General features: G+C 50.8%; 1 protein-coding gene across 1 annotated transcript in view; it reads left to right on the top strand.

Annotated features, from left to right (window-relative positions):
* The window catches only part of IGSF21 (immunoglobin superfamily member 21), a gene marked incomplete at both ends in the record, with an annotated part of 257,433 nt that overhangs the window by 106,436 nt on the left and 124,912 nt on the right, over positions 1 to 26,085 (top strand). Inside the window, one exon of the mRNA XM_081226148.1 lies at positions 2,848 to 2,960. Within this exon, the coding sequence (XP_081082274.1) occupies positions 2,848 to 2,960 (113 nt within the window). The remainder of the gene's footprint in view (positions 1 to 2,847; positions 2,961 to 26,085) is intronic.

Here is a 26,085-nt window from a genome sequence, read left to right as displayed (position 1 = left end):
ATTCTCAATAATTTTTCCGGAAGAAGGCAAGACGGATAGAAGGAAGGAGAGAAAATTTCTGAGACATTTTGAAAGGAAGGACCATGTTTAATTTTGTTTAAACCAAAATTTCTCACACTTAGTTGATAATAGAAATCTTGTTACCTGATACGTCTATTAGCAGCTCATTCTCTAAACAAGCCAGAAAATGCTGTCTTAAGGGGTCAGAAACACCCTCATGCCCCCACCTTTTAATTCTCCTCTTCCGGTATCCCAAGGAACTCCTCTCTCTGCTATGCAGTGGGCTTCCTCTGCTCTCGCCCAGGCCTGGCCCTGTGAAGCCTGTGCCCCAGACACCTGCTACACCTGTTGGTGCTCCCAGCACTACCACCAGTCACCAGAGTTTCCACCACTTCCTCCAGTGCCCACCAGACTCACACCTGTGATTCCCTCAGGGCTTGCCAAGAAACGGTGACCCTGCAAGCTGGCATCCCGCCCTGGCCCGCCTCACATACATGCACCATCTGCACCCGCCTTGGGCTGGTTGGAAGATTTATACAACTGAAAATGTGTCCTTCCCATCTCCTTCTGGTGGGAGGGGCCGTTCTCCGTTCTTGAGCTCCTCAGCCATCTGGACGGATGATGCTCATCTTAGCTGTAGCTCCAAAGGTGAGACACGCCTCCCAGCCCTGCTGGAAATGTGGGCGGCGGCAGGGGGGTCATCGCAAGGCTGGGAACTGTAGCAGAGGGGATCAGGTCCTGGTCTCCTGCCATGGTCCCCCAGCAACAAACTCCCATCCTTCCCAGGGCTGGATGGGAAATGTTTGCTGGCCCATTCTCACCTCTTCCCTCCTTAGCTGTGTGTAGCATGGTGGGCATAACTGATCCAGAAGGTCTGGGTTTGAATCCCAGCTCTGCCACTTACAGCTGTGTGATCTTGGCAGGTTACTTCGCCTCTCTGTTTCCCCATGGAAAGTCGGAATAATACTAGTTCCTCTCTCCTAGGATTGTTGTGAAAATTAAGTGAGTGAGTGTGTATTAAGCACGGAGCCCAGTGTCTAGCACAGTGGGCGCCGTGGAAATGTGAGCCACTATTACTATTTCACACTTGACTTGGCTTTCCCCAGCGTCCCCCCTCCCATTGGGGTTCATCCCCCTGCAGGTGGCCTCCTTGTTTGTCATGGTTTGGCACTGGCTGGGCTTGGGGACTTCTCTGATCATCCAGGCTGGGCCAGGTTTCCCCTCTCCCCTCCCCCAGTCCCTCCGTAATCCTACCATTACATTCGCCGGCTTAGTGTGATTGTGTGGTGAATCTGTCCCTCTGCTGTACGCTCCTGGAGGGCAGGGCAATGCTCAAGCCATCCTGCTTCCTGCCCGGGGCCCACTCAGAGCAGGTGGGAGCAAACTCTGGGGCAGAATGAATGAGGAGAGGAGGGGGCCGAAGATGGGTCCTTCCTTCTGGTTAGCTTGGTCACTGCTCTCACGGGCCATGTGTTTTCTGTGGGGCTCCCTGCAAGCCTGACCTTCAGTCTAAGCTAGAGGCCCCCTGGGGGTGAGCCCCGAGTTTACCCCTTTACCCTGGGTATTGGGATCTGAAGCCTTGGACCACACAGGTCAAGTCTGCCTCCAGCTTCCAGATTGATCCCCTCTAGGTTGATTCTTTTTTCTTTCTTTCTTTCTTCTTTTTCTGTAGAGTGTTGTAACCATTAAGTTCCAGGCAGGGGTCAGACCCCTGGGCTCCGTCTGCTTAGGTTGCCTGAACAGCTGAAATCCCCAAATCCATTCTGGCTAGTTTTCTCATTAAGACGATCAGACTGGATTGATCCATTAGATCAATGGCTGGACATCAGCCAGCAGGAAGCCAATCCAATGAGCCCGGATGATCAGTCCAAGAATGAGGTCCCCCATTGAGCTGGAGTGGGCACCACGCCCTGAGGATGGGGCTCTGGGAGGCAGAGGGGGTGGGTCAGAGGACTCAGCAGGCTGGACTTTGGTGTGAAGGCATCAGTGTTGCCCGGGGCATATCTACCAGGAGAAGAGCCCCAGCTCCTGGGAGCTGGGCAGGGATTCCGGGGACAGCAGGTGGGTGAGAAGCATCACCTGTGCTTGCAGACAATTGAGACTCCTTCCCAGGCAGTCAGCCCGTTATTACCCCCCACACCACCACCATCACCACCGCCATGGCCCTGGGTTGGAACTACATCTCCTTTTGGGCGGCAGAGTGTGCTTGATGGGAGATTTGGGGGTTCAGGAAGCAAACACCAGTTTCCCAGTTCTCTCTTCCCTTCTCACCAGGAGTAATTTTGTGAGGCTGGGAATGGAGGGGTATGGGTGCCTAGAACACCATATCCTGATGTTCCAGGGACCCTGGCTGCGTGAGATGCTGATGGGGTTTAAGGGATGGCTAAGCATCCATATTCAAATACATTTGGAAGCACTAGATTAAATGCATTTCAGCATGTACATTTCCTACAAAGCTTATGCACATTGCGACTTTGTAAAAGCGGGGATGGAGGTGCATTGTCAGACCACAGACCCGTTTCTCTGGGATATCTTGTAGACATACATTGAGGCACTTCCTCCAGGTGCCAACCGGTCCTACTTTCATGGGACAGTTCATCCCAAGAAGAAGTGTTTTCAGGATGGGAGGGATCCATGGGAGCCAGGAAGTTTCTCAAAAAGAGAGGCATCAATGAGAAGGTAGAAGAGGGTGATGAGCTCCACTCAGGCCCACCATCACCATTCACATAGACCACAGTGCGAACAGCGCCCCCTGCAGTCGTGCCGGCTCCTTCCCCCACCCCACCTGTCAGCCCAACCCTCCAGATCGGCTCATGCCCTCACCACCCCATCTCCTTTCTTCCATAGGCTACTTGACTGTCAACATTGAGCCTCTCCCACCCGTGGTGGCTGGTGATGCTGTGACCTTGAAGTGTAACTTCAAGACAGATGGCCGCATGCGTGAGATCGTATGGTACCGGGTAAGTCACCCCCACTGTCCCCTCTGTATGTATGGCCAGGGCTGAGGGTAGAGTCCCCAGAGCCTCTCTGGAGACCCTCACGGGTTTGGCTATGTACTGAGCCCTAACCAGCCCTGAGCTGTCCTGTGCTCTCTGCCAGGTCCCCATCCTCTGCTGAAACCCTCCTGGAAGATCCTTTTGCCCAGCCTTCTCTTCTGTCCTCAGTATCTATCTCGTTCTGGCGTCTTTTGTGTCGCTAACATGCCCTTATGTTCAGGAGACCCCAATATAACCTAGTATTAGTTACTAAGAATGCTGCAGGCCCTGGTTACAGTGTAACTAAAGAGAACCGAAGGGTGGCATTTGGGGCATGAGGATTTGGGTAATGTTTTTCGCAGGGGAGAGAGAAGAGGACAGCTTCCTGCCTTCTTAAAAATCAAATTACAGACATAGTCTGCCTTCTAATCCGATTACACATAGGACTAGTCCAGGTGTCTGGCACCCCAAGGTCTAAGGAGGTCTGAGATGGGATGTTGATAAAGATGAGCAGATGCCCACCTGCCCGAGGCCCAGGTGTTGGCAACAGGAGAACCAGCTTTGGGTCATGGAAACAAGTGTTGGCCTTTTTAGCCACCAGTAGACATTTCTATGTGTCTGGACTGGGCATCCCAGCCTGGTCTCCCTTTGCCACAAGGGAGTTGGGGCTGGCTGGGCTCAGGAGAAGGTCCAGTTGGCATTGACTTTCTTGCCGTGCCGCGCTCAGGTTTGCACAGAGCAAGGTACCGCCATCTGGGGGACGGGTTAGGCAGAGAGTTCCTCTTCCATGAGCTACAACAGGGGGTGGCAAAATTTTTCGGTGAGGCCCAGATAGTAAATATTTTCCTCTCTGGGGACCATATGGTCTCTGTCGCAACTACCCAGCTCTGTTAGAGTGTGAAAACAGCCACAGACAACGTGCCAATGGAAGGGCATGGCAGGGCTCCCATAAAATTTTATTCATGGACACTTGAATTTCATGTAATTTTCACATGTCACAAAATCTACTTCTCCTTTTTAATTTTTTCAACCACTGAAAAAGGTAAAAAAACGTTCTTGGCTCATGGGTCATACAGAAACAGGCTGTAGGCTGATTTGGTCCACCAGCCTTAGTCTGCTGGCCCCTGATCTAAAACCAGCACTTCCCTAAGCTTTGTAAGTTGTGTTGCCCTTTCTTCAAGTGAAACCAATGAGTGACACAGTCAAGTGTAACTGCTCTGGAAGGAGCGTGGAAGTAGGGGGTGGGGAGTGGGGAGAGGAGGTGGAAGGTGGGGGGTTGGGTGGGCGCAGCTTGGTGATGAGGCATCTAGAACTGGTTCCCTTGCTCCTTCAAGCTATTGCCTTCCCCACGGTGCAGTGCAAGGAAACCCAGTGTTAGAGGAACCTGCTGGGGAGCACTCACCATTCAATGCCTTGACTCGGAACCGGGCTCCCTCCTTGCTGTTGGTCCAGTCTTGCTTTGAACCATCCTGTAGTTACTGTTCCTTCTTGCTTTCTTGGTCTTTGATTCATCGTTTGCTGGTCGCTGCTATTTTGCTGGGTGCGGTGACCTGGGTTCCTTTTAACCCCCATCATTGTTCCCCATCTTAGCATTGTAGTCCCTCCTACTTAGAATCACCTCCGACATTTGGATTCCCACAGGGCCCCAGCTTTAGAAGAGGTTTCCATCCTGGATAAATCAATGGGCCTAGAGAAAGTCAAGGCATATGTTAAATAGTGCCATAAACTGAATCACTAAGAGGTGTATATACACGATACGGGAACTGCTTGGCTGACACATGCTGTGAGCGTCTCATTAGCACCTGGCAGAAGGACTGGGATAAATTAACTCCAGCTCACTGCTGAGGATGGTCCTGCGTCTCTTCCTCAGCCTTGAGTGAGGGGTAGTGAGAGACCTGCTGAGAGAAATACAGACACCCAATGGGAACAGTTAATAGGAGTGAAGATGGGAGGGAGATTGGAAACAGGAAAATACCAATAGGCATCTCATTGCCTTCCCATCCTTTGAAGCAACTATCTTCACTCTTGTTTGAAATCAAATGTTCCCACATCAGTAGTGAAAATCTCCCTGCAGAAGTAGCTACCAGGGTTGGGGCAATAGCAGTGCCAGACTGAGGTGTAGGAAACCAAGAGCAGGCTTCCACATGGCTCACGTCTGTGTTCTCTGAAGACCAGGGACATAGCTGGGGCAAGACGAGATGCCTAGCTTCCAGTGCAGACAGATTCCCCTTCCCCTTCTCTGCCCCAGGGCTGAGCACCCTCGTTCACTGCCACCCCCCCATCTCCATTCTGGCCTGCGATCACACTGATCGCTTTAAACATCAGGTAAGTCTCTTACGGGTGTCAGGCCCTGCATATCAGGCTATGGTAGGCTGCTCTAATTAATTTATTTTATTTCATTTCACATCCTTTGACTGAGAGTGTCTGGAATGGGGGTGGGGGATGCAGATGTATGCAAATCACATGCAAATTGTCTACTGGAGCCAAATACTTGGGCCCTTTTGATTCTGTAGCTGGACTGAGGAAGTGGGCTCAGCTGACTTGGTACTCTCCCTGGGACCAGGGGAGCCCTGCGTGCCCTGTCTATGATGGTGCGGTTGGGGCAGAGGACGGAAGCAAATTCCAGGGAAGTGGCTCCATGCTGCCAGTATTCTCTTTGCCTGCTGCCATTCTGGCCTTCTGACACCTATCACCTCCTTTCCCAAGGAGCCAGCTGAATGGAGAGATAAGAGCTTACCGAGATGGGGGCTCCAGGAGCCAAAGCCAGGGCAGGGCTTCTGGAGGGTGTGGGAGAAGCAGCAGTGGAAACCCCAGTTTCCTTCCCCAGCTGGATCGCCCCCAGACAAGCCCCCACAGCTTTATCCCCCCATCTCTGTCTTCCCCCAGCTGCCCACCCTCCCAAACAGGGAGCTGCCGAGCGTTGTTTGTTTTCTGTACGTGTGTTTGCTTCCCTCCCCAGCTTCCTTTGCCCATCCTTCATGAAAGAGCTTACAGATCCCGGCTTGGAAGGAAATGAATAGATTACACAGGTCCAGCCAGGGCTGTGTCTCCAATCCCTTTAGCAGGGAAAAGCAGGGCATTGTGATGAGGCTGCCTCTGCCCACTCAGCCCAGTGGGCACAAAATGACCCAAAACATGTGTCAAGCCCAGCAGCCTCCCCTCTGGTCCTAAAGACATTATCTTAGCAATGGGGTCATCCTAAGCTTTCAGAAGCTTTCAGAAGCAAGTGGATTGGATTCTTTGTGTAAATTGGGGGAGCAGATGGAATTGTGTGAAGCAAAAGGGATGACCCCCTCGGGGTTAACAAGAACACTGTCTCAACATTTGGGAAGGTCTAGGCCTATGGACCCCTTGGGGACGGGGTAGGTGGGCAGGAAAATAGGAGGAAGTGGCCAGGGCTTGCACCTTGGACACCTTGCCCCATGGTCAGGCCAAATTATAGAAAAAGATGACAAAATTCTAGAAGAGACTCGAGAAAGTGGTCATGATCAGAGCTCCTGGGTCTGTGCTGACCAATATGGTGACCACTTGTCACATGTAGCTATTTAAATTTAATTCAATCAAATTAAATTAGAAATTTGTTTCCTCAGTCAGACTTGCCACATATGATTAGTGGCTACCATATTGGACAGAGCAGGTATAGAATATTTCCAGCGTCACATAAAGTTCTATTGGACAGCCTGCTGTAAATATTTGAAAAAAAATTTTATGGCCCCTCCCTGGAATGTACTGTACTTTCCTGGCAAGGGAATGAAAGTGACTACTCACTGAGCCAGCTTTCTAGGCAAATTCACCGTAAAGTGAATTTCAGAAAAATGAATTTTATTTGTTGTGTAACCTGCCATCATTGGATTGCGGGGAATGGGGGTTGGAAGAGGGATTATCATTCTCAAAAGATTTCTTTGAAAACATAGAGAAGATGTCAAGAAAGTTTTCAGGCCCCTGAGGTGCTGGTATCATAGTCATCTATCAAAGCCCTGTTCAACTTAAGGACGCTTCACAGCCTTTTCACCATCTCCCACGTTTTCTTCACCGTTGCATGGGTTCCCCTCCCAGATTTGAGTTTCCCGGGCTTCTTCAGAGCTCAGGCACATACCTTTCCTTTTTCCCTAGAAAAGCAGCTAATAGAGTAGGGATGCAATTCCACACTTGGCCAGTAGGAGGCAGTCGCCTAACAACAAACTATTCTAGCATTAAGGTTGGGACCTGGTTATAGAAAATGAATGATAAATAATATCCTCTACTTAATCATTTCTATCCATTTACACCTAAATTTGGGGACTCATTCAGTAATTCTGCTAATACTAATCTGAGTGACTAACATTATTGAGCCCTTACTCTGTGCCAGGCACTGGATTGAGGGCTGTACATACATGGCTGCATTTCATTTTCATGTTGGCACTGAGGTTGGTAGTATTGTTAAGCCTGTTTTTCAGATGAAGACACTGAGGCCATCCAAAAAGACTGTGTCTGCTCATGTTGCCTTCCCTGACTTCTGCAGAAAGTTCTAGACGCTTCTTCCTCCATGATTCCTCTTTGAGGGTCTGTACTCCAGCTCTTACCTCATTATGTCAAAATATCTGTCTGCCCGCTGGGCCGTGAGCATCTCAATCACAAAGGCCACGTCTTTTCCCCATTATATCAACAGCACCTAGTGGAGAGTCATCTCAGTAAATATTTGTTACACGAACAAATGTCAGAGGTGGAAATACACATGCACGTTTTGACAGACCATGCCAGGTAACCCACTGCCATTTCAGGTGGACATCTGTGTCTAGCTGATCGTATCTGTCTGCTTGGGGAGTGAGTGTGAGTCCTTGTATACTCAGGGGGCTTTGTGGAGTATGGGAAAAAAGGAACATTTCTTATTAGGGAACACTGTCTAAACTCATTTACTTGGAGGTCACCTGCCCAACAGGCAAAGCCAAAGGTCTGTTTATATCATAGAAACCCATTAAACAGCCACAGAGGATCCTGGGAATTTAACCTTTCACAGCAGTTTTTATCATCTTTCCTTTGTTTCCTCTCTTTCCTTCACAATTTGTTCCCAAGAGCTGCGCTGGGCTCAGGTTACAAGGCCACAGAAAAGAGAGCCACAGAGCAAGGCAGAGAGAGAAGGAGATCTACAAAGAGTGATAACGCCACCACTTTCAGAGCCCCTTATCTCACCTCTTTCACGTTGTGGGGAACATGTGCCTGAGTGTTTGTTTAATGGTGGAGATTCCGCCCCTGGCCTGGGGCGAGCTCCCGCCCTAGGGCTCTGCTGGTTGCCTCCGCAGTGAGGGTTTATGGCTGCTCTGAACCACTAGAGAAAGGATTAAGCCGGGAGGCTGGGAAGGGTATGGTAGGGAGAGAGGACTTCAGTGTCAGAATACCTGCATACTGTTCAGGGCATGTGACTTCAGGCAGTGACCTAATCTTTCTGTTTTAGAAACCTCATCTGAAATTGGGCATGAAACCACCTACATTGTAGGCATAAATGAGATAAGGTCTGCAACCAAACAAGCCCAGTCCCACTGCAATCCTTTTATTCCGCTCAACAAAAACTCATGATGGGACCTGTTGAACAAATGGCAGCCATTGTCCTCTCATGTCTCTTGGTAACAAGGGATCCAGAGAGGGAAATTATAGAACAAGAGTGGAATGTGTTGTGGGAGGGTCACCAAAATAGGATTCCTTGAGATCCATCCTACCACCTGCCTTGCCAACACAGACAGGCAGAGAGAATACTTAAAGCTTGTACCCTCTTTGTCGCTATGTGGTTCTGCTGGTGAACTCACTGGATTTAATTCTTGGAAGGTCATCACACAGCTAAGCCCTTTCAATGGATTTTAGCTCTCCCTGAAGCCAGAAGCTATTTCAAAATGGCTTTACTGGCATTGGCTCTCTCTTAGTCTCAGTCCTTCACAATGTTTTGTTGTCTGAAACAAAATGGAAAATGATGATCATAAAGGGACATTACAGTCTAATGATATGTCATAAGGGCAAGAAGGCAGGTACAGTCTTGGTGATGAGTAGAGACTGGGGCCCAAGTCCCAGAGAACTGGGCTGCACCACTCCTTTGGCCCCTCTGGCTTGGAGCCCATCCTGGCAGCCTTTGGCTTGGAGGGGCCCCTGGCTTGGATACCATCCTGGCAGCCTTTGGGTTGGAGGGGCCCCTGGCTTGGAGCCCATCCTGGCAACCTTTGGGTTGGAGGGGCCCCTGGCTTGGAGCCCATCCTGGCAACCTTTGGGTTGGAGGGGCCCCTGGCTTGGAGCCCATCCTGGCAACCTTTGGCTTGGAGGGGCCCCTGGCTTGGAGCCCATCCTGGCAACCTTTGGCTTGGAGGGGCCCCTGGCTTGGAGCCCATCCTGGCAGCCTTTCAACCTGGCTGCTCCTTGCTACCCCCTCACAGGTCTTACAGCTCCAAGATATGGAGGAAGAAGGGATTAAGGAAGACAAGAAGCCTTCTTCACTGAGCCAGGGCTAAGCTGGCTGAGCTGCCTTATCCAGGTCTCCATTCTTACCCCTAGCCTCACAAAGGAGCAGGCTTCCCCTGATGAGGAATGTCCCATACCTAATTTTATCACACCAGTCACATAAGAGGAAAGAGAAAGTACCAGAGAGAAGGCCCACCAAAGGACAGCTGATGGTACAATAAATGTAGTGACACGTAAGGAGGAAACAAACATCTTTCTGAGTCTAGTTCCATTTCAATCTTTTTATTCCACCCTCAACCATAGATTGTATCCATCCCATGTCAGACAGCTCCTTCTGGGGGTCGAGTGATGGGAGCAACTTTAAGCTCCCTCTAGAGGTCAGAGTGTGGATTGCAACTACTGCATCCCCAATCCTTGGGGGGTTTTTGTTTGTTTGTTTGTTTGTTTGCGGTACACGGGCCTCTCACTGCTGTGGCCTCTCCCGTTGCGGAGCACAGGCTCCGGATGAGCAGGCTCAGTGGCCATGGCTCACGGGCCCAGCCGCTCCGCGGCATGTGGGATCTTCCCGGACCGGGGCACGAACCTGTGTCCCCTGCATTGGCAGGCGGACTCTCAAACACGGCGCCACCAGGGAAGCCCCCAATCCGTGGTTTTTAATGGAAGTTTGGTTGCAAAGAGGCAGGAGTTGCCCACTCTAACTGCTCCTTAGAATTTCCAGAGGGACTTGTAAGCACATACTGATAGCTGAGCTTCACCCTACAGGTATTGAATCAGAATCCCCAGGATTGGAGCCTCAGGGCCTTTGTACGTTTAACAAGCTCCCTCAGGTGATTATAATGCGCTTGGCTCAGGCAGGGACCACGTCCTGGTGTTTGGGAAACTGTTAGAGGGAGCTGCTCCATGCATCCATTCAACATGAATTCAGCACGTGGTTACTGACTCGGATGGTTCTAGGCACTGGGGGTGCATCAAGGAACAAGAGAACAAGATCCTGAACTCATGTGGGGGACTTGGTGGGGGGTGGGGGAGAAGTTAGAAAGATAAACAAGCAAGAAAATACCGGATAATGATAAGGGCAGTACATATAATAGAATGATGGGATGGAAAGGGATTAGATGGTCAGGAAAAGACTGTCATTTAAGCTGAGACCTCAAAGGCAACAAGGACCCCGCCATGCCAAAGGGAGGAGATGGAGTATTCTGGGCAAAGGAGAGAGCACATGCAAAGGACCTATGTTGGGAACAAGCTTTGCATGTCCAGAGAACAGAAAGAGAGCCCACTGCATGGCTGGAATGAAGTGAACGGAGGAGAGTTAAGAGATGAGGTGAGGGCTTTCCTGGTGGCGCAGTGGTTGAGAGTCCGCCTGCCGATGCAGGGGACACGGGTTCGTGCCCCGGTCCAGGAAGATCCCACATGCCGCGGAGCGGCTGGGTCCGTGAGCCATGGCCGCTGAGCCTGTGCGTCCGGAGCCTGTGCTCCACAACGGGAGAGGCCACAACAGTGAGAGGCCCGCATACTGCAAAAAAAACAAAAACAAAAAAAACAAGCAAACAAAACAAAACAAAAAAAGAGATTAGATGAGACAGATGAGTGGGACCATTCATGCCAGACTTTGAGCTCCAGAGAACTGGGTCTGGAGTGATTCTAAGGGCAGCAGGAAACTTTGGAGGGCTTTAAGCAGGGAAGTAACGGGATCTGGTTAACTTTACTAAAAGGTCACTTCTGGGTGAAGGGACCATGGGAGGCGAGACTGGAAGCAGGGTTATTAGAACAGTTCAGGCAGGAGGTGGCAGTGGCTTTGGTGAGGACCAGGAGGGCGGTGGTGGAGATGATAGGAGGGCAAAGAAATTCTGCTGTGACTTGCAGGTAGAGTCCCAAGGGCTTGCTGACATGTGGAGGGGGGTGGGGGTAAAGGGAAGATTTGGGATGGCTCCTGGCTTTCGAGCTTTCGCAGCTAGATGTGAGAGATGGCGCTGTTTCCTGAAACTGGGAGGGTAGGCGGAGGAGAAGGATGGGAGGAGTTCTTTATCAGCCATGGTACGTTCCAAGTGCTTCTAAGACATGGAGATGGGGCGGTCAAAGCAGCAGGGGAGGGCTTCCCTGGTGGCGCAGTGGTTGAGAGTCTGCCTGCCGATGCAGGGGACACGGGTTCGTGCCCCGGTCCGGAAAGATCCCACATGCCGCGGAGCGGCTGGGCCCGTGAGCCATGGCTGCTGAGCCTGTGCGTCCAGGGCCTGTGCTCCTCAACGGGAGAGGCCACAACAGTGAGAGGCCCGCGTACCGCAAAAAAAAAAAAAAAAAAAAAAAGCAGCAGGGGAAGCTAAATCTGGGATCCTGGGGAGAGGTAAGGACAGCAGATTTACCCTTGAGGATCATCAGAGTGTGGATGGATCTAAAGCCATGGGCCTGGATGAGATGATTCCCCCAGAGAGGAGGCAATAGAAGAGCACCCAGTGTGGACCCTGGGCACTCAAGATTTAGAGACAGAAGAGTAAACCAGTGAAGAGATGGAGAAGTAACAGCCAGCAAGATATAAAGAAAGCTGGCAGAGTGGAGTGCCCAGATCCCGAAGGAAGAAAGTAATCCAAGAAAGAGAGAATAGTCAGCTGCCTCCAATGTTGCAGTGAGACGACTTAAGATAACTGAGGAATGTCCTGGACCAAAGCAGCCCCCTCAGCGTTAGTGGGGGCAGAAGCCTGGCTTCAGTGGGCTGAGGGAAGCGCTAAGACCAGCTGTGGAATAGCCTTGAGGCTTTGAGTATTAAAAGGATTTGACCTTGAACTTCTGGACAAACCTTGCAGATAACATAAAGACACCATTGCTTCTATCTGGCCCATCTCCGTTTGCATGTCGTTCATAAGCTACCAAGGGCACTAGCTATTCCACACTTGCCCTGTCTTGCAATCCGCAACTGATGGAGCATCACTCTCCTCTTCAAGGACGTGGAAGTGGCTGCTCAGAGAGTTTAGGGGAGTCTAGGGTGATTCAGCGATGCCTTTGGTGTTTGGAGGAAAGATCCCATCTCTAACCATCCAGTTAACTCAGTGGCCTGTGGATGACAGCCATTCACATAACCCTGCTCAGTGCAAGGTACATGAGGCTGGAGATGCAAAGAAGGACCCTCTTCCCTCCAGGGGAGACCTTCCAAGTCCACGTGTCATTAAATTGTAAAGGTCTGTTTCCTCATCTAGCTAATGGGCTTGATTGGCTCCCCCTAAGCATCTCCCAGGGGTTTGTGTGAAACAAAGGAGATGCCTACGGAAAAGCCCTTTCCTTCACCCTCAGTGCAGGAGAAACAGGCTTCACTCATGTCCCTTTATCCTCTTTTCCGCCTGGCCAAGCCTTACTCTTTCCCTGCTCTGTGTAGCCTTCTGACCTTGCTCATCAAGCAGAATTCAGAGATCCTCCAGCTTATGTCCCTCAGCATTTTGTACTTTCTTCGATTAGAGAGGCATCCCCTGGTGTTTTAGTTATCCTTCTCATCTTTGCGTCTGTGGATGAGTTTTATTTATCTGCTTCTCCAATGTGTGCTGTGGTACCCACAGGCCCTGGACCAGAGTCCTTATGTGGCATCTCTGGATCCCTAGGGAGTGGGTGGATAGGCTTCTGGAGGTGCTTGGATCCCCAGAAAGTATGCCCAATATGTTGTGTACATTTTTTTAGTGGAAAGGGACCGAATATTCTCAAAAGGGTCTGTGGCACCCCCTAAAAGGCTCAAGCATGGCAACAGCAGGTGTCCAGGGCTTGTGAGGGTGAAACGTGGAGGGCGTCATTACCTCTACCTGCAGGTCACCAAGGTGGTACTCAGGATGGGTCTCGGAGACCTAGGGGCTGCAAGGCTGTGACAGGAAGCCTGTGGTCCTTGAGCTTTCCAGGGACCTGGTGGGGAGGGGTACTGCATTCAGCTCTGGATGGGAACAGCGTTGGGGGGGATGGGCTTAGTCCAGATGTCACAGACCAGCCAACCCAGCTGTGTGCACAGACACTCTGGGAGGGGAGAAGGAGATAAGAGGGGGAAAAGGAACGGCTTGCTTTGGCAGCAATTCACCGCTCACTCTGGCATGAGGGAAGGTGTTCTGACCAGAGAAATCTATCCTCTTTGGGGAATTAAGATCAGGTTTCTGATATTGGCAATGAGACCGTTTCTCTGCCTAGAGGTGCTCACACAAGGCTTATAAGGGCTCTTGGCTCCCAGACTGTTGGTGGGGTGACGGGGAGAGTGCCAACAGTTGGAGTGGTTGCCCAAATAACAAGATGTTCTGTTGGAGCACATGTGGACTCCACCTGTAACAGGCTGTCCCACTGGATGGTCATGAAAAGAAGAGAGGGTAGCCTGGCAGATCCAAGGTAGACGTATTGATGGGGAGTTTGTCCGCACTTACCAAATGCACAGAAAAGAAAAGAGCAGGGGCCTGGGGGCAAAATGTCCTGCTGTGTGACCTTGAGCAAATCACTTCCCCTCTCTGAGCCTCAGGAGTTTCATCAGTAAAATGACAGGATGAAGTGAGATGGTCTCTATAGGATGTGCTTTTTCCAGTTTTACAGCCAACCCCCCCACCCCATCCCCGCTTCCTTTCCTCTCCCCCAGCAGACCTGGGGTGGTGGAAGAGGCTGGCACTTCACGGCCAGGTGCTCCCCGGGGTGGGGCTTGGGCAATTCTTCATCAGGGCGGAAATCCCGGCCTGAGATGCTGTCGGGCCCTCTGAGCCAGTGGACGCCAGAGCTGTATTAAGCCCAGAGTGTGATTTCCAGCCGACTCTGCCTAGTTGAGCCCTGCTGGGTTTAAATGACAAGGGGGCTGACTTAACATGTGGGAGGAGGATTAAAGGTGAACTTCCGCTCCAGCACACCAGTGACATAAAAGAACATGACTGAAATGAGAGATGTTTCCCAGAAAACCAGCTCAGGACGCTTCTCCCTCCTAAGTCCTTCCTCCTCCTCCTCTCCTCACCTTTTCTGGGTTGGGTGTGTCGTCCTTATATGAAGAATGACTGTGTCCTCTTCCCAAGAGGCTCAGAGATGTCCCCAGGGTCATCACACAGTCACCCCGATGCAGACAGGCACAGCCTGGCCCTTTTCTAAAACACACTACGGCTGCCCCACACTTCGCAAGAGCTCCCCATTGCCTTAAGAACCAAGTTCAAGGTCATTGGCCCAGCATGCAAGGTTCTTGATTCGAGCTCCATTGATTGATTTTCTCCAGCCGTGCTTCCTACCACGTTCCTAAATGGGCCCACCACTGGAATCACATGGCCTATTTGCAGTTCTTGGAACATGCCAACACTCTTTCCCACCTCTGTGCCAATGCAAATGCCACTTCCTCTGCCCGCGACGCCCTTACCCGCTCTATCGGGCAAACTCTGACTTGCCCTCCAAAGTCAGCTGCAGTGTCACCCTCAGAGACATTTCCCCATCCTTTTTTCCCTTCCATCTTCTTCTTCATGCAATCACCATGACCCAGGCATCTTAAAATACTCAGAACTCTACCCTAGGACTTACGCTGGACACACATGTTCATTTATGCAGCAGATATTTCTTGAGCATCTACTATGTGCCAAGCATTGGGACTAGAGCACTGAGTAAGAACAGTGGGGTCTTGTCTTTATGGAGCTTGTAGTTAAGCAGGGAAACAGATGTGGCCTGGAAGACTGTCAAATTTCTTTGAAATTGTGGTAACTGCCCCCAAAAGGACAGGTGCCTGCTAGCTGAGAGCTCACAATAGGGGGATTAATTCTAATAGTCGAATGTCTCCCTTCCAGAATGTAAGCACCTTGTTGGTAAAGACCAGGTGTCCGGGCTTCCCTGGTGGCGCAGTGGTTGAGAGTCCGTCCGCCTGCCGATGCAGGGGACACGGGTTCGTGCCCCGGTCCGTGAGGGTCCCGCATGCCGTGGAGCGGCTGGGCCCGTGGGCCATGGCTGCTGAGCCTGCGCGTCCGGAGCCTGTGCTCCACAACGGGAGAGACCACAACAGTGAGAGGCCCGTGTACAGCAAAAAAAAAAAAAAGACCAGGTGTCCTGTTTGTGTCTGAGCACATAGCTTAGAGAATGAATAAATGAATGAGCGAATATCTGTTGTGGCTGAGTGACATGGAAGTAAACCCTTAGTTGATGAAGTGAATAATTTTCTCACAATTACAACAATGGATGGGATGACTTGAGGACTGGTGAGTTCCCTACCCCTGAGAGTGTCTAAGCAAATTTTAGAGTGGCCTCCTATCAAAAATGCAATAGAGGGCTTCCCTGGTGGCGCAGTGGTTGAGAATCTGCCCGCCAATGTAGGGGACACAGGTTCGAGCCCTGGTCTGGGAAGATCCCACATGCCGCAGAGCAACTAGGCCCATGAGCCACAGCTACTGAGCCTGCGTGTCTGGAGCCTGTGCTCCGCAACAAGAGAGGCCGCAATAATGAGAGGCCCGCGCACCACGATGAAGAGTGGTACCCGCTTGCCACAACTGGAGAAAGCCCTCGCACAGAAGCAAAGACCCAACACAGCCATAAATAAATAAGTAAACAATTAAAAAAAAAAAGAAAAGAAAAAAAATGCAGTAGAAAGAATTTCTGGCTCCCTGGCCCAAGGGAGCCCAGAACAGGATGACATTGTCCATTTCAGCTCTGGAATTCTGTGCTACGTCAAGTTCAGCCTCCCAACGATGACATCATGACAAGGTAGGGATGGAGCCTGCAGCCAGCTTGGCTAGCCCACACATCAAGTGTGGGACACCAGGTATCCAGAAAGTTCTAGATTCCCCAGGAGAGGGGTGATTGTAGATGTTCTGGGAATCTGCTTCATGTGGGTACCCCACCTTTGAGTGAACATTCAAAAGAGAGGATGCTTCAGACACCTGGGGGCAGAGAGGTGGGGGGAGAATGTGAAGGGAGTTAGTAAGAACAGATACAGAAGTGCAGTCCGCGGCTGACGGTGTCGTAAAACACATCCCGTTCATGTCAGCCTGCCTGAAACTCATCACCGAGGCCTCTCTGTTGCTGTTGGGACAAAGACCCGAACCCTGGTGTCCTCTTACAGGGTCTGGCCCTTGCCTGCCTCTCCAGGCTCATCTCCCGTGTGCTCCCGTGAAGGAAGAAGCTGCGGGCGTTGAGAGACCTCAGGGAGCCTTGACCGAAGGAAAAGGAGGGACTGGGGAAGGGCAGAAAGGGTCCTGCAAGCTGGACCCACTAATTCTCATGTCGGAGCCTGGGACACAGGTTAGACGGGGTTAAGCAACTTGCTCTGAGTTGTGCTACTAAAGAGAGGCTGGGTCAAGCTTTGAACCCACTCTCTGACTCCAAAGCAATGCTCTTTCCTTAGGCTCCGCTCAAGTTCGTAAATACCGTGCTGGGGGGTGGGAACGATTTCCGCCCGAGTGACAGGCAACCCGAGGGCTGAACCCTCAGAAGGGCTGAACCCCTCTGGCTTGGGGAGCCTCTTTCTTCCTCCTCCTCCTCATCAATGCCATCGCTACGGTTTAGGTCTGGTGCTGTGTCAGGGACGTTACAAGATCATCCCGCTGTCTCCTCGCAGAAACCACGTGACGCCGGCACTCTTGTCCATTTTAGGGGTGGGAACATTGAGGCTCAAAGAGGTAAAGTAACTGACTCCAAGCCTTGCAGACAGTAAGACAGCACAGGATCTAACCACTGGCCTGATTTCCCCTCACAGCCAGACCTTCTCAGCATCCAGGCTTGTCCACAGAGCTGACAGAGGCCGTCCAGATCCGCCGTCGGGAAGCTCCTTAGCTCTGGCACAGAGTGAGACAGAGAGGGCAGGGGGGCGAGGCAGGGCTGGCTGCCTCGGGATGTCCTCATCATCACACAGCCAGAGCACCTGTCTGCAGAGGCCGCGGTACAGATCCGGGCAGGGGCTGTCAGCACCATAGGAGGACCCAAGGGAACACACAGCTTCCACCTGCAGGGATGATGCAGACAGCTCGGTGCACCTACCCTGAGACAAACGTGCAGAGCAGAGCAGACAGGTGGAAAGGACAGGACCCTCCCCTCCCCTCCCGTGCCCCTCCCTGCACGGCCCCCCTCGCACAGGGCATCTGCCCACGTCCCTTGGATGAACCTGAGAAAACGTCGGATGCTACCATCCAGAGCCGGGTCTTGGAACACAGCCCTCAGGAATCCCAACAATGAGGGAGAAGGGTGGCCTGGATTAGTGCAAAGTCTGAACTGGAGACTATCGTTGAAGAAATGAATTTGTTGATTATTATTATTAACTATTATTATGTTGCAAGATGGTGGAGTAACTCAGATGAGTCAAAACAAGTGTTGTCAAGTAGTGGATTTGGGGGACCTGCTTTCATGGTTATAATAATCACTTCAGTTGGCACATTAATTGTATGTGAGCAGATGCTGCCAAAATAATTGAGGGTGTGGGAAAGCCGTTTCTTTCCTTAAGTGGCTTGAACATGCCCCTTTAAGCAGGTGTACTCGATGAATATCACATCACGCCAGGCTTGATATTTGGAGACGGAGAGGAGTGAGTCCTGTCTGAATGTGTGGGCTCAGACTTAGTGAGATCTCCAGATCATCCCTCATGCCTTCTTTGCTTCACGTATGAAATGAACACCTACAGGAAACCTGCGTGGAGTTTTGGGTGCAACACCGAGATGCCGACCCCCGCTCACGCTCTGTGGGGAGAGACGGGATGTCACAAAGCCACAGAGCAGGAGCCCCACCCTAGTCTGGGGCTGCTCCGGAATAAGGAGGGGACAAAGGGCATGGCCAGTAGAGCCCAGGGCACATGCAAAGGCCTTGAGGGTGGCCCATGGAAATCCCATCGGACGCTGGTGAAGGCTGGAGAAGGAGAAGGAAAGAAGGCTGAGGGCAATCAGGGACCCGAGAAGAACGAGCTACAGTTGGGGTTCCAGGCAGTGGAGCTTGGCTTGTATCCACAGGGAGCATTCGAAGAATTTTTTTTTTTTTTTGGTGGTACGCGGGCCCCTCACTGTTGTGGCCTCTCCCATTGTGGAGCACAGGCTCCGGACGCGCAGGCTCAGCGGCCATGGCTCACAGGCCCAGCCACTCCGCGGCATGTGGGATCTTCCCGGACTGGGGCACGAACCCGTGTCCCCTGCATCGGCAGGCGGACTCTCAACCACTGCGCCACCAGAGAAGCCCACATACGAAGAATTTTAAGCAAAAGAGCAGCAGCATCCAGTTTTACGGATCTCTGGACCCCTCCCAGAGATATCTGATAAGCATCTCAGACTTGGCACAGCCAAAGCAAAATTCTGTATTTCTCCCCCAAACCCGTTCCCATTCTTCCCCGTCTCAGTAAGTGGCATCACCATCCAGCCAGTTACTTCAGCCAAAAACCTAGGGATCTTTTCTGCTCTTCCCTTCCCTTGCCTCACCCCAGCCTACAGCTCTTCCATTGAGTCTAACCCTCAAAACACGCCCCGACTCCACTTGCTCCTTCCTGTCTCCTGGCCACCAGGAGCCTCTATCACTATGTAGAGGTGGCAGTCTCCCCTCTGCTGCCTTCTACCACCCAGCCTTGTTAGTGTTCCGTAAATAGCCTGAAAGTCCACTCTTCCTAAAAGTCCAAGTTGACCCGATTCCTGATGTGCAGAACCCTGTGGTTTTTGGTGGTGTTCCAAAGAAGAACAGCCTGTGCCGCAAGGAGTGTGTGGACCAGGGGTGAAGAGGCCGCTTAGCAAAAGGGACGCTGGAAGCAGAAAGATCTGAGTTCAGTTCCAGGCTCCGCCTCTTCCTCTGTCACCTCTCTCAGCCTCCACGTCAGTGCCTGTAAAGTGGGCTGATGATAATAGCACCAACCTCTCAAAATCATCCCAATTTGGATAATAAATCACACTGTTTGTTGCCAATTCCCAGCTTGCAGGAAGTGCTTTTCATATGTTAACTAGAGCATGATGGTGCTCTAGTTTTCTGTGAACACAGCATGTCATGATCCCACAGTGTCAGGCTGAGATGGGACGGGCAGGGGTCTCTGCTTTGAAGGGGTTGTTGCAGGTGGTGCTGGAGGCCTTCCTCTGCATCTGAGAGCACGTGCTGGAGGGGGACCAGATGCAGGCTGGAGGGAAGTCGTTCAGTGGATCCCTCAAAGAAATCCAACTGCATTGCTGAACCACTGTGGCCTCTCCGAACGATGCTGTACTCTCTATTGATTCATCTTTCAGCAAATAGTTATCAAGTGTCCACTATGTCCCAGGCAAGGTGCAAGGTGCTGCTGTAGAGGTTCTGCCTAGCAGAATAAAGGAAGCTGGTGATGTTTGCATGTTTGTCTTTTATGCAAGCATCTAACTGACACTTGTCCCTTCTAATAGGCTTTTTGTTTAATTTCAATCTTTTGGATTTTTAAAAGTTACGTAACTATATTATTTGCAAATAATAACCTTTCTCTTCTAACACCCGAGAGACAGTATCTCATAATGTATAAAAGCACATGTCCTGGGACCAGATCACTGAGATTCAAATCCTAGCTTTGCCACTTAGAAGCTTTGTAACTTTGAACAAGTTACTTAAGCTCCATGCCTGTTTTCTCATCTCACATAATGAATTTAGGACAGTGTCTGGCACTGTGTAAATGTTGGGGTTGTTGTTACTCATTGAATTTCTTATAATTTCTTGCCTTATTCCATTGCCTAAAATCTCCAGGATGCTTGTAATATGTTTCCTTGTCTTATTTCTGTTTTTTGTAGAATTGCATTTAACATTGCATATGGTATTTGCTGCTGGTTTCCAATAAATACTATTTTTGTCATGTAAAGGAATTTTAGTTCTATTCCAATTTCACCTAGAGTTTTTATAAAGAAAAATTAATTAAGCGCTTCTTAAGAATCTATTGAAATAATCATATGGTTTTTCTCCTTTAATTTCTAGCGTATAATGAATTATGTTGATGGTTTTCCTAACGTTGAGCCTCCATTGGGTTTTTATAATTTCTTTGAACAAATATCTTGTGTCCCAAATGAAAAGAACTCTCAAGTATTTATTTTTTATTATTATAAATGGAATCTTTTTTTTAATTTATTGATTTTATTTTTGGCTGCATTGGATCTTCGTTGCTGCACGCGGGCTTTCTCTAGTTGCGGTGAGAGGGGCCTACTCTTCGTTGCGGTGCGCGGGCTTCTCATCTCGGTGGCTTCTTTTGTTTTGGAGCACAGGTTCTAGGTGCACAGTCTTCAGTAATTTTGGCTCGTGGGTTCTAGAGCGCAGGCTCACAGGCTTAGCTGCTCCACGGCATGTGGGATCTTCCTGGACCAGGGCTCAAAACTGTGTCCCCTGCATTGGCAGGTGGATTCTTAACCACTGTGCCACCAAGGAAGCCCTATAAATGGAATATTTTTCATTGGATTTTCTGTGGATCTCTGGGATGTAAGAATGCAATGCAATTGATTTTTTTGTGGCTTTATCTTGCATCCTACGAATTAGATGAATTCATTTATTCTCTTTAATAAGCATGTAGTGGCTTTCCTTGTATTCTTTAGGCATTCAGTTTCCTCAGCTGACATTTTTATTTCTTTCTTTTCTGTATTTTTTGGATAGGTTGCATTTATCAGCAAACAAGTACGCGATGCATTCCTACTATGTACCAGGCACTGAGCCAGGCTCTGCTTCCTCGATTACTCGTGTGGTGTTTGGCAGGGTGAGGTAGCTGGGGTACCGTCCTCTGCAGATGTATTGAGAACAGCAGCCTGAAGACGGGAAGGAATCCCACCAGGTTCCCAAAGCCACTTAGATTCTGATTGCGATTCAAACACCATTAACCCTCAGGCCAAGCCGCCTCCTGACTGATGCCTCTCCCCTTTCAGGGGCAGGAGTAGTTAGCCTTGAACCCAACGGGGAGCCAGACCTCTGAAATGCAAAGGTTAGTTCTTGCAGGGAAAGTGAAGATTGATGCCCTAATTCTGAAATCTGACCTTGAACTGTCCAGCTCTGGACAGCTCTCTGTCCCTCTCTCTGCCCTTGAATCTGGGACTTGCTTGAAATAAAAAGGAGAAAATATCTCAGTTCATAGTTTTTTCCAAGCAGCATCTCAGCTCTGAGGGGCTTGGGATGGAGTTGCAGTGTGCCGTGCTCCCAGACGTTCCCCCTGAGCCTGTGGACGATGCTCGTTCTCCCTGAATGAGCGTCTCTAAGAGACTGCTGGCATCCCAGTCCCCAGCAGGCTCCACTCTGCCTGGTGCTCCTGCTGCATCAGGCCCCACATCTTCCTGCCTGTAGTCCTGCTCTTGGTTTTTCTGAGCTAATTACACCATCTCATCATTCCGCAGACAGGCCCCCTCCCTCTTCCCAGAATCTCGCACCCCTGGGAACATGTATCTTGTAATCTCCCTCCATCTAACACCAGTCAACTTAATTATCCTTGTGGAGCTTAGGACTGCAACCTCCAGGCTCACCCTCTGCGGTCTCATCACCTTGGGCTTCCTGCAAAGATGGCAGCGGGTGTCTTGCTGTGGCGTCCCTAGAGTTATGCCTGAGGACTGACTCAACATATTCCCTAATTACCGAGCCTCATTCTTGGGACACCTCTTATTCATTCACACCAAACCACTGTGTGGGTTTGTGGCAGCCCGTCTAGCATGCCACTGTGGCACCAGAGAGCCGTTCTGCCCCCACAAGTCACAGACTTGAGCACCTCCGGGAGCCCCAGGCCACCCTGAGGCTCAGCCCCCACCCTAGGCTCTCAGAATATTATAGGAAATTCCTCAGCTGCCGAGGCTCTCTGGAAGCTGCTTGGGACTCAAGGAGGGGAGAACGAATCCTTCTTGATGATTCATATCTTGCCGGGCATTAAGCTAAGGGTTGTCCATGCACCACCCAAAACAGGAGCTATAAGCAGCTCCATCGAACAGATGGAGAAACTGAGGCTCGGATGTGTGATGGGATTTCCCCCAAGTTGCAGGGCTGGAACTCGAACCCAGGTCCTTCTGACTCCGAGCCCCATGCTAGCCATTTTCTTTTTCTGTTGAGATGGTCAGTGGATGCGAATCCTCCATTCACAGGGCTGCCAGCCTTGATGACCCGAGGATGGGGTCATCTCTATTAGGCTTCCAGAGACAAGACTGGAGCTCTGACCTATGCTGGGGGAGGAGCAGGTGCATCCCCTTCCTCCTCTGAGCCACCAAAACCCCACCTGGGACGGGCTGCCGCCGTCCACCCACTACCCGTCTTTGTCATCCTGGGTAGTAGTGGGGAAGGAGGGCATTATCCTTTGAGTGTGAGCTTCCAGAGTGCTTGGCAGAGAGGTGTTTCAGGGGATGGCATGTTCCCTGCAGCTGCCCCAGTGCTCTGGCCAGTGAGCCTCGGCTGGAAGCAGGCTGCGGTGGGTGGGGCAGGTCACTGGTGTCTAGAGCCTCTGTTCTCTTGCCTGGAAAATGAAGGGAATAATATCCCCCTGTGAGGTACTGTGGCTATAACATGAGATCATTCTGGCAAGTGCATGGCAAATAATATCCATAACAATAGAAGCGAATGTTTATTGAGCATTGACCCTAGGCCAGTCACTGTCTAAGCGCTTCACATACGTTGGCTCATTTAATCTTCATAGCAACCTTCTGGGAAGGTACTGTCCTTGTCTCCATTTACAGATGAGGAGACTGAGGCACAGAGAGGCAAGAGCTTGCTCAAATCACACAGCTGGTAAATTAAAGAAGTGGTATTCGAACCCTGGAGGTTTGGCTTTAGTGTCCACACTCCTATTAAGTATTTCAGAATATTAGTTCCTTCCCCAAAGCCTCTCCTCCTCTTCCCATGCACTCACAGTCCACCCAGGCCAATAGACCATGAGCTAAAAGGAAAAAGCGCAGGCACAGAGGTGTCTACAGGGCACGGAGGATGGTTCCTTAGCCCTGAAGAGAGATGCCCACAGAACATGCCAAAGGAGAGGCAGCCAGCTTGTTGGGATTGTAGATTTCCTGCAAGCTGAGTCTAGGCTTTCTCCCTCCCTTTGTCCCTTCCACGCTTCCCACACGGGGCTGTGCACACATTGGGAGCGGGGCCAGTGCTGGCTGACTTGACTTTGAAGGGAGACACTGCGATTCATTTCAAGCTGCCGGAATTAACCCCTCTGTATAGCTCAAAACTTTGCGCAACGTGGGAGGCTCTGGGCAGACAGTTGAAGGCTGGCTTCTGTGGTGCTGGCAAAGTTGTGAAGCGTGATTTATAGATTGCTTTTGTAGAAGAGCGATGCTGGGATTTTCCATTAGACCAGGGCAACTTGCAGTTGTGGCTTTCTGAACGATTAGAGGGGAGGAGGCTGGGAAAATGCTACCAAAGCAGACAGACAGCCTCCTTCTTGGGGCCTTGAGAAATGACTCAGTATGTTTGCTTTTGCCCACCATGGTCCTTAGGACACAGATATAAGTTACACAAGGTCCGATGATGCCACATGGTGAGTTCTCTCGGGCAAGGTGCCCTGGGTGAAACTCATTCATTCATCCAACATCCCCACATCATTCATTTAGTTAACAACTATTTCTTGGACACCCGGGGCTGCCAGGCTCTGTGGTAGATGCTGAGAGCACAGCACTGAACAAGACAGGTTCTCTCTGCCCGCAAGGAGCTTACATCCTGTTGGCGGATGCAGAAGGCATAGATCAGAACCTCTTGTCAAATGATGAAGGGGTTATGCAGCATGGATGCCCAAGCCAGACTTGAGTGGTCAGGCTTGGCTTCCCAAGGAAGGGAAGTAGGAGCTAAGGGCTGGAGAATGAGGCAGACTTAGCCCAAAGCCTGTGCAGGCCCCCTAAAATGGGAGAGAGTGTGGCAAGCCCAAAAATTAAAGTGGGCCATCTAGTTGGGGTCTAGATGGGAAAAGGCAAAGAAGCAGAAAGCAGCTGGAGGGGTGAGTGGGCCCTAGATCAGGTATTCATCTTGATAAGATGCTTGAACTTAACCCTGAGGGCAAAGAAGGGAACGCTTTTTTACACAGAGGAGCGGCAGGCGCAGTCTATGTGATTGCTTGCAGCTGTGAGGTCAATGAACTGGGACTGGGTGGAGGTTGGGGAGCCCCAGAGTGGGTCAGGGGCTCTGGGTTGGAGGCCGCTGCAGTGACCTAAGAGATCAAAGATGGCAGCCGAGTTAGGGAGTTGGCGGTGGGCGGGGTGGAGTGCAGGGCAGAGATGAGTGGCCAGGGGCTTGCTGGAGACCCAGCAGAGGGAGTAAGCTGCTGAGTGGTGGGATATGAAGAGACTTCAGAGAGGAGGTGACATCGAGGTAGGTTGGAGGCATGGGTGCCTGCATCCTTTCACCAGATGGAGAAGGTGAGGGGAGATGCAAAGGGGGTCCTTGCAGGGGCAGCTCTCGTGCAAAAGCAGCCTGGGCATCCTGGGCAGCCTTTCTGAGCTTGGAGAACTTGGCCAGATTGCCACTTCACAACCCAAGGCCAGTTCTGTGCTAGCAGCCTCTCTCCTCATCCTGTATCCTGTATCTCTCCGGTTGAGCCCAGAGGAATGGCCAAGAGCCGTGTGGCAAGAGAAGTTCCAGCCTTAGAAAACACAACTTGTTCTCTTTCTAGATCTTGCCTCTCCTTCCCCCCACGGGCGCACAAGGGAAAGTTCGGGGCACCTGATGCAGCAGTGGAAACCCACTGGTGCAGGAGTTGGCAATGGTCAGGACCTGCACCCCTGGCCCTGGCTCCCCACCACCTCCCCTTTGTGTGTCCTCAGACTCATTTCCTGCTGCTGGGGGAGCCTTGGCAGCACCTGAGTCCTCTGCCTGGGGAGGGAGGGTTGGATGCCCCCTGATCACAGCACTCTGTCTCTATGTCTCTGTCTCTCCCTCTCATTCCCTCCCTCTCTCCCTCTCCTGGTAAATTTGCATGTGCTCTGACCACTGGTGCTCACCTAAACGTTGCTTTGTAAATGCCCTTGTGATTCTCGCAGGTGGTGGGATTCCGTCTTCAGCCTCAGCCTGTGTGTTCTTTCAGGAGAAAAGGACCATGTCTCCCCCATCAGACAGGGAAGCCCTGAGGGCAAGGACTGAGTAAAAAGAAGTTACCAAAGACAGAGTAGCTTCCCTTCTCTGTGTTGGATCATAAACCCCACGTAATTAAAATACCTTCAAAAGAGGCAAAAAATTATAGAGTAGAAAGAGGATGTCTGTGGAGTGTGACAGAGCCAGGCTGAAATCTGAGCTCTGCCGTTTACTGGTTTTGACTTCTCTGGGCCTCAGTTTCCTCTTGTGCTAAATGGGGATAGTAATTCCCACCTCACAGAGCTATAAAAGTTATAGCTTTTATAAGCTCGTGTTCCCAGTCCACGAGCACTCACAAAGTGTCTACCCTATGCCAGGAACTATTCTAGACACCGAAATATAGTGTTGAATAAGACAAACAATCTCCCTGCTCTAGTGGGGTGGGGAGACAGACCATTCATTAATTAATTAGCAAGAAAGTATCAGACAGTGATAAGTGTGGTGTAGATAATCTAGGATGTTGTGACAGAGAGTAACTGGGGCTTCTGAGGTTGGCTGGTCAGAAAAGGTGCCTTTGAGGAAGTAACAATGAAACTGAGCTCTGTATGACAAGGAGGGGCCAGGCAAAGATCTGAGGAGGACTGTCCCAGGCAAAAAGGGTGTCTACAGAAGGGCTGAGCTTGGTTACACTGTCCAGAGATCAGACATGTGCCTGGAACACAGGGGACAGAGGGAAGAGAGAACATGAGCCAGAGAGCCAGAGAGGAGACAGGCATATCTCACACAGGGCTTTGTAGGCATATCTCAC

The sequence above is a fragment of the Mesoplodon bidens genome (genome assembly GCF_964165515.1).
Source record: "Mesoplodon bidens genome assembly, chromosome: 2".
Taxonomy (NCBI): domain Eukaryota; kingdom Metazoa; phylum Chordata; class Mammalia; order Artiodactyla; family Ziphiidae; genus Mesoplodon; species Mesoplodon bidens.
Note: the sequence above shows the minus strand (reverse complement) of the source record. Positions and strands in the feature narration are given on the sequence as shown.